Source organism: Lampris incognitus, chromosome 11, assembly GCF_029633865.1.
Source record: "Lampris incognitus isolate fLamInc1 chromosome 11, fLamInc1.hap2, whole genome shotgun sequence".
Taxonomy (NCBI): domain Eukaryota; kingdom Metazoa; phylum Chordata; class Actinopteri; order Lampriformes; family Lampridae; genus Lampris; species Lampris incognitus.
The window spans coordinates 2,965,791-2,973,984 of record NC_079221.1 but is presented as its reverse complement, the minus strand read 5'-3'; the positions used below and the strand labels follow the sequence as shown (position 1 = coordinate 2,973,984).

Sequence of the window (8,194 nt, the reverse complement as noted above, 5' to 3'; positions counted from 1 at the left end):
GAAGTAACATGTTCAAAGGAGATCTATTAAACCCATAAATATTTGCTAAAATAAAGAAAGAACCCTAAATTTGTAATACCAAAATTCCCCATCTTCCTTCCCTAGAAAAATGTGTTTCAATTGAGCTTCCACTAAAGCTGCCATCAGAATAAAATAAAACGAACAAGACCTGATTCATAATAACACACCAAATATGAAATCAGGTCTTGTTAGTTTTGCTGCTTGACAGCTGTTATGAAATTCCTTGTAGAAATTGCAGGAAAGTAGAGATGGACAGTTTCTCTCATTGACTACACGAACGCGTGTGTCTTTTATTTTATTCACAAACTAACAGCCCGAGCAACACCACTGCATCATCCGTGTGAAAACAGGCCTAAAGCAGAGAGATTAAAGGTACCGTAGCTGGCACTGAAAGGCAGCAAAACATTTTCAATGAGCTGTATCACATGACACGCTAACATTAAAACCCCATTTTCTACTATTTGTTTTGATATTCCAATGTCTTCTGAGAGTTATGCAAGTCATACCCGGATCAACATTTAATGGCCAAAATTAAGTGGAAAAAAAAAGATTTTAAAACTTTAATCAAACAACTTTGATTTTCCTTCAAAAACGTTTTACACGTTTTAAAAAAGGAGGAAAAGTCTACAAAACAAATGTTTCACTTTTGAAGAGGCTCTGAATTCATATAATTCCCAGACAAACGTAGATAACTGGGTACCGATAACAAGCACCGCAAGTAATAGGTTTGAGTCAACTTCAATGAAACCAGTTCCCCTCTTCGCTATAAGGTATAAAATACAGCAGACATGGTAACAGTGCAAACAGCAAGACACAAAATGGAAAGATTATGAAGCGGGAGAATTCAGTAAACACAGCGTGGCTTTTTTTTGTCTAACAAGAGGGTACTCCGATGAGGGGTTGCTGTTGTTGGTCTTTGCAATTACACACCCTGAGCCCACTGCCAATCTTCTAATCATCTGGTGAGATACACACACACACACACACACACACACACACACACACACACACACACACACACACACACACACACACACACACACACACAGAGCAAAGGCATGCTTTATAAGTGATCCATTTTCCATTTGCTTGCGCAATTCCTGGCACAGTTTCATTAACAATACAAGTCTGAGGTTTTTCCCTCAGCTGAACTGGAGAGAGCCACATAACCACTGTCAACAACAGATGCATTACAACTTCTTCATGCATATAGTTTAACGGCCGTCATTTCAGTTATATAGCTTGACATCATTAAGTGCCATAAATCAATATATTATCTGGCAGCTTGGATGCATGGTAATGCCTGGTACTACAGACAGTCTCTGGTTACACACTGTGAAGGCAATGGAGCTGGGAAATTGTCTTGACCTAGGAGATAAGAATTCAAATGACCATCAGAAAAGAGATTCTATTTACTTATTCATTACCGCTGGATGTCATCTTGTCGCCCTCTGCATAGCCAAAACTCAGCAGCTTAGACATGTCAACAGGGGCAGGGTTCTTGTTAAAGCACCTGTGAGGACACCCGAGGAAAGTAGTCAAAACAGGGAAGGAATGGAATGAACAAAAATTCAAGGAATTTGGGGCGCTTTTAATGAATGTGATGCCAGATGGGGCTCCCGCAAATGACATTATTTCATTATCTCACTCAGCGGTAAAACACCGAAACATTAAGATTCATTGTGTTGTAATCATTCACGGAAACCATAACGAAAGCTATGGATTTTTCCAGAACTGTTTCAAGTGTAGATGTCACAAGGAACGTGGACAGCGAGTAAACAAAATTTAGCAAACATTGAATTTGGACCCTGACAAAGCTGTTAAGTGAGCAAGGCTGTTGCTACTCATCGCAGTAGCATATCTCCAACTAAAGAGCCAGCCGGGGAGGAAACAATGTGATGGACTCATGAAACTCATCATATACCATCATACCGCTCATCTGTCCCAACCCCGTCACCATCACCATCACACACCCAGCATGCACCAACCTCAAGTCCAGTCAAACTTTACTTATCAAGCACATTTCATACACAGGGCAACACAATTTTTACATAAAGTGACTATACAATCGCAACACAATCATAAAAGTGCAAATGTAGAAAATGAATATGCATATCATCAGGTGTTAGTGCAGTTATAGATGAATCAGAGCTGAATATACAAATATCAAAATACACAAAACACACACACACACACACACACACACACACACACACACACACACACACACACACACACACACACATACCAAGAACTTAGCCACAGGCTGTTGTGAAAAGTAAGGTTTTTTAATGCTGCTTTTAATTGTCCAGTATGGGGACCTCTCTCAGGTCCTCAGGCAGGGTGGTTCATCTACTTGGGGTGTAAATACAAAAGGCAGCTTCCCCTGCTGTAGAGCTAGCACGAGGGATGGTTACAAGACCACTGCCATGGACCTGATGGTTCTTGCTGGTTTGGATCTAAACAGCAGGTCTTGTACACAGTGTGGTGGTGCAAGGCCATTAACAGCTTTGTATACAATTTATATTTATATTATATTATAAATGTATATTTGTATACAAGCACCAGCATTTAAAATCCATTCTGGTTTTGAAGGGGAGCCAGTGCAGAGATTTGAGAAGAGGCGTAATGTGTTCATACTTTTTAGTTCCAGTGACAACACGTGCAGCAGGACACATGCAGCAGGACACGTGCAGCTGTATTTTGAATTAACTGTAGTTGCTGCACAACTGAGTTTGGGAGGCCGGTGAATAGACCGTTACAGTAGTCCAATCTACTTGTTATAAATGTACAGATTAATTTCTCACAGTCTGATTTTGGTAGAAAGGCCCTTAGTTTTGAACGTTTTTAAAATGATAGAAGGCTGATCTTGTGAGATGATTGATATGGATATAATTTAGATGATTGATATGGATAATAATTTAGATGATTGATATGGATATAATTTAGATGATTGATGTGGATATAATTTAGATTGCCATCTATTAAACCCAGATTTCTAGCTTCACTTTTGCACTGCAGAGACAGACACCGCCTACGACCAGGCTATCAAGCTCCTGTGCCAGTGTGTCGAGCAGGTCAGTTGGGATTTTGATAGGTCGTTGGCATTTTCCCCAATGTAAAAAGAACATTTGCACAGAGTGACCAAGCGCCAACACAAACACACTGCTGGACATCCACCTGTGTTGGAAGCCGAAGCCGAAGTGACCAAGCGCCAACACAAACACACCGCTGGACATCCACCCATGTTTGGAAGCCCTCTATGTTGCTACATCTGTGTACATACTTGTGTTAAGATCTTCTCGTTAGTCACAACACACATTGTGTACAGTAAATGCATCAAATTCTAACATCTAAAGTATTATCATAGCATCTAAGATCATTGATGATGCATACTGTGTTTCACAAAATTCAAAATAGCAGAAAATGTATGTTGGCAGAGCTTGTGGGTTCTTGAGGCAATTTTGTGAGGAGAGGGACCTGTGGACCAAAAATCATGCTTGTCGTCTTGGTCAGGATGAGGGGCATGAGCTTTCAGTTTACACCCTAAATCACCTACCACCATGTGGGCAAAGTCTAAGCAAAAAAGAGGCAACCAATTCTGAGCCTGAATGAATACTATAATGTGGGAATCACATGTCCAGTTTAAAAGCTGTACAAGTAGTACCGTGGTGAATTTGTACAGAAGAGAAAACAAGAACAAATATAGCCGCAAGCGAGGATTCTGGGGTTAAAGCTGACACAGACCATTAGAATTTGAAAGTTTCAACAGCTTAATTAAAAATATCCACCAAGTCTGGTGTTTGGTAAAACTGTCATTGATTTATGGCCAAATTTGTCAGGCGCATGCATGTGTTTGGAACTGGCGGCACCCCATGTTGAAGCCTTTTCACAATAGTTTTACACACGTGGTTCAACATTGTTATGAAACATATCCTGCAAGTTTCATAATGATTGGACAAACAAGTTCTGATGTATAGTCAATTTTTGTTATGCCATGCCGCATTTGTTCCACCCCCTAATGGCAGATTTAAAGGAAACGTTCAGGGTATTCTGTTTCAGCTGCTTATGTGGACATGTCCTGCAAGTTTTGTCATGATTGGCCCAATGGTTGTTGACTTTGGTCTATTTATGTGCTGAGCACCCCTCCCCCCTTTTTTTTGTTGAAAAATTTCCCCCGTTTCTCCCTAATTGTACTTGGCCAATTACCCCACTCTTCCAAGCTGTCCCGGTTGCTGCTGCACCCCCTGCAGACTACCACATGCCTCCTCCGATACAAGTGGAGTCGCCAGCCGCTTTTCACCTGACAGTGAGGAGTTTCAACAGGGGGACGTAGCGTGTGGGAGGATCACGCTATTCCCCCTCCCCCCTGCAGCGACCAGGACACATACCCACATCCGGCTTCCCACCCGCAGACATGGCCAATTGTGTCTGTAGGAATGCCCGACCAAGCCGGAGGTAACACGGGGATTCGAACCGGTGACCCCGTGTTGGTAGGCAACAGAATAGACTGCTACGCTACCCGGACACACCTGAGCCATGCCCTTTTGAAGTTCACTGGTCAATAACTTGAATACTAAATAAGATACCAACAAGCATTATGCCACTTTTGATAAGCTTGGTCCAATAATGATCCACAGAAAATTTTGTAGCAGTTGGACCTACGGTTTAGGAGCTGTGAAAAAGTGTTTTTCAGATAATTCAGGATGACGGAAAATCTAGGGAGGCTGATTTCAGTGGTTCTTGAGGCAAATTTGTAGTGAGGATACATAGATATTTGTACCAAGTTTCGTGTAAATCGGACTTACAGTGTAGGAGTTATCAAAGCTCACAGTTTTTACCTTTAATTATAGCATCCCCATCAGGCCGATCGGGGTCATATTTCTTGGGCAGCATTTGCACAGTTTCCAATCAATGGGCAAAATCTCATGTCTCTACCATTTACCATCTCACAGGAATTGCACAAACATTTTGGAAGATGAAAAATAATAATAATGATAATATATGTATTAGCATGGTTATGTGTGTACTGTGTATGGTACATGTATTACATGGTAATAAAAACCATCATAAAGAACAATAATAGGGTTAAGCCCTTGCTGCAACCACAGTAAACATATAGATAGATTTGTATAGTGACTGCATAACCACTTGGTCTCTTCGTCCTTGTTGAAATCTGCCAAAATTAAAACAATCAATGTGTCCTTATGTAATCTGATATGGGCCAATATAACTGAGTCTATCTTCTGAAATTATGACTCATGGGTTTGAGCTGGGATAGGCTCAGCACCCCCGCGACCCTGAGAGCAGGATCAGCAGTTTGGATAATGGATGGGTGAGAGTTGTTTTCAGATTTTGTCCACCAACACGACTTATAATAAAGAACAACACCGCCATCTTGTGACCAAAGGAACTCACGTCTTCTTGAATCTGTTCTCATGAGTGGTAGAGGATAATGACAGCTCCTCCATCTGGCTGTTAGGAGCAGTGTTCTCACACTAAACAAAAAGAAAAACAAATTCTCTGAATATTGTTGTGTGAATATTAGTAAGCTCAGAGTGGAAAATGAACACCTGTCAAATGCTGGTAAAATGGTGGCCATGGGTGGTATGTGTGTCTTCCAATAACTTCTTCAATGACTGGCAAGTAACCAACCATAGTCTAAAGATTCTCACATAAATTTGAAAAATCCTTTGGTTACTAAAAACGGAATATAGCTGGTGAACTTCAGAATGCATCTTGCACTGTTGCAGCTGGTTTGAAAAGTGAATCAATTAACATAAGAACTTGACAAGAAATTAACTCAACTACCACAAAGTGTCAGGTCATTTTAAGGTGCTATGTGTACTATTTCAGTTTTCCTGTTGCATAATATGACTGATAAATATTAACAGGGATTGCCTAATAGTGTTGACTGCCATGAGCAACTCACAGCTGCCCCACTCCCCAGATTTCTGCATCCAGAATAACAGGAGCTTGGCCGAATTAGTTTTTTTTTATTTGTTGTTCACCCACATGTCTCAAAAGACTTAGTTTACATTCATAGTCCTCAGAAAACAATGCAGTAATCGCAGCAAACAATATCTACTGAAGGCATCTGAAAATGGCACGTGTTGGCAAATGAATTGCGTATCTGTTTGTCTTCCCTGGTGTGCTGGTGTTATTCACACCACTGAGTAAAAGAGGTCAGGATTCATGTAGGATTACACATAGGATCTTTAAAATTAAGTGTATAGTATAGATAAAAGTGTTGTACTAATTAGAATAAACCAACAAATTTCCCTAAAACATGATGTCATTACAAAGAATAAAGCAACAAAATGAAACGCAGTAAAACCCCATTTGGCTAAGTTACATTTCCATTGGTATTTTCTTGCTCACCTCTTTTCTATTGCTGCTTTCCCCCCGCTCCCAAACTGACTTGCTGTCATTCCCAAAGGGAGGATCTGTCAGTTGAAAATGGCTAGGGCTTTTCTTCTCTCTATTTTTTGCAAGACTGGTAGAGGAAGATAAAACAACAGCACACAGATATGAGACGTAGACTCCAATTTATTAAAGTCACATTGTTATAATTTTTCAAGTTGTTTCTGTTCCCTCTGTTGTAGAACTTGTAGGTTTATGCACTGTCTTTGTTATAAAGTCACTGATTATTATTATTATAATTGTTATTATTATCAAAACAGCTACTACTACTGCTATCACCCGTGTTAATACATGTAGTAAAAGTAGAGTAGCTTTCTAACCAGATACTGTGATCAACAGTCATGCAGCAAGTTATATGCACTACATCATGTATTCTGGGAAATAATATACGTTACTACACCTTAACTTATCATTACTGTCCTCTGCCGCAGGGCCGAACCACTCTGGAGTTTTATATGAAATGGGTTTAGAAATAATGACCTCCTCATGCCGTAAAAGGTCTATTGGAGAATGGAAATAAAAACATCAAACAAAAGACAAAAGGTTTCTACCTACAAGTGGTACAGCAATGTTGCGATAGCTGAAGCTAAGGAACCATATACATATACATACACACACATATATATATATATATATATATATATATATATATATATATATATATATATATATATATATATATGTATTACCCTTGTTCCCTGCTTGCTTTGCAAGTTCCACACAGTCGGAATCGGTCTGCAGGACTCCAACCCTGTGGCCACAGGCTTTCTCTTCAGGGTCATGGATGGAACCGGAACAAAAACCAGAGATCTGGGATATCTGAGTATGGCCCTCGGTTTTTTGGCCTATGATAACATACACAAGAAAGAAAGAAAGAAAGAAAGAAAGAAAGAAAGAAAGAAAGAAAGAAAGAAAGAAAGAAAGAACGGTATTATTATTATTAATGCTGTACCAATCCCAAAAATTGTCCCCATTAGTGATTAGGCCACAAATGATGGAACATTGGGCTCAGGTTTTAATATACTGGATTTTTTTTTTAAATTGTGTATTTAGGGTAGCTATTTCTGGGTTTTGTGTGTGTGTGTGTGTGTGTGTGTGTCTGTGTCCATCAGAGCTAAGTATGGATAAGCTAACGTTAGCGTTAGCTAACGCGTCGGCGGGGCCGTGGTTGTACTTGCCAGATTTTGTCGACGGACGAGCTGAACTCATCATGTCTGCTGTCGCTCGTCTATTGGAGAAGGAAAACAAAGCCGGTAAGTCAAAGCCGCCAACGTCGGCGGGCTGTAGAATTAATGTGGTTCGCTCAGTTCGCTTGCTTGTGTCAGTTTAAGGCTGAAAACCCCCTGTTCATGAAGCCGACTGACTTACCCGGAGCTCATTTTGGAAGATGGGCGTAAGGCGGGCTGGCGGTGTTTAGGCGGACTGGCTGTTGCCGTGGAAACACGCTGTTCCGCTGTTCCGCCTAGAAAGGGAACCGGTAGATCTGAGACTAGGATTTTAAAGTTCCTAGAGAAGAGCTTTCTAAACGCTTACTTAAAAACTCTTTAAACTCCAACATGTCGACAGAACATATTCCACATTCTAAAATTCAAACGGAAAAACGTTCTTAATTAACTTCACTTTCTATTTCTAATTAACTTAGCTTTCTTTGATTTTCTTGCGTGGCTTATTGAGCGTGCGTAAAGACGTTCTTCATTCCAAAATCGGTAACACTTTAGTATGGGGAACGTAGTCACCATTAATTAGGTGC

The 8,194-nt window shown here is 40.3% G+C and overlaps 1 protein-coding gene across 2 annotated transcripts; it reads right to left on the bottom strand.

The window, feature by feature from the left end:
* Positions 1–567: 567 nt before the first annotated feature.
* Positions 568–7,906, bottom strand: LOC130120649 (uncharacterized protein C7orf57 homolog). 2 transcript variants are annotated; one of them, XM_056289309.1, is made up of 8 exons: positions 7,813–7,906; positions 7,623–7,672; positions 7,134–7,289; positions 6,845–6,944; positions 6,403–6,517; positions 5,440–5,519; positions 1,438–1,534; positions 568–980 (listed from the first exon to the last, which is right to left on the bottom strand). In XM_056289309.1, the coding sequence occupies exons 1-7, from the start codon at positions 7,821–7,823 to the stop codon at positions 1,438–1,440; spliced, it is 609 nt and encodes a 202-aa protein (XP_056145284.1). In that variant the 5' UTR covers positions 7,824–7,906; the 3' UTR covers positions 568–980. The 2 variants fall into 2 exon arrangements, with proteins under 2 accessions (XP_056145284.1, XP_056145285.1); XM_056289310.1 differs by having other exon boundaries at positions 1,449–1,534.
* Between the last annotated feature and the right edge of the window lie 288 nt (positions 7,907–8,194).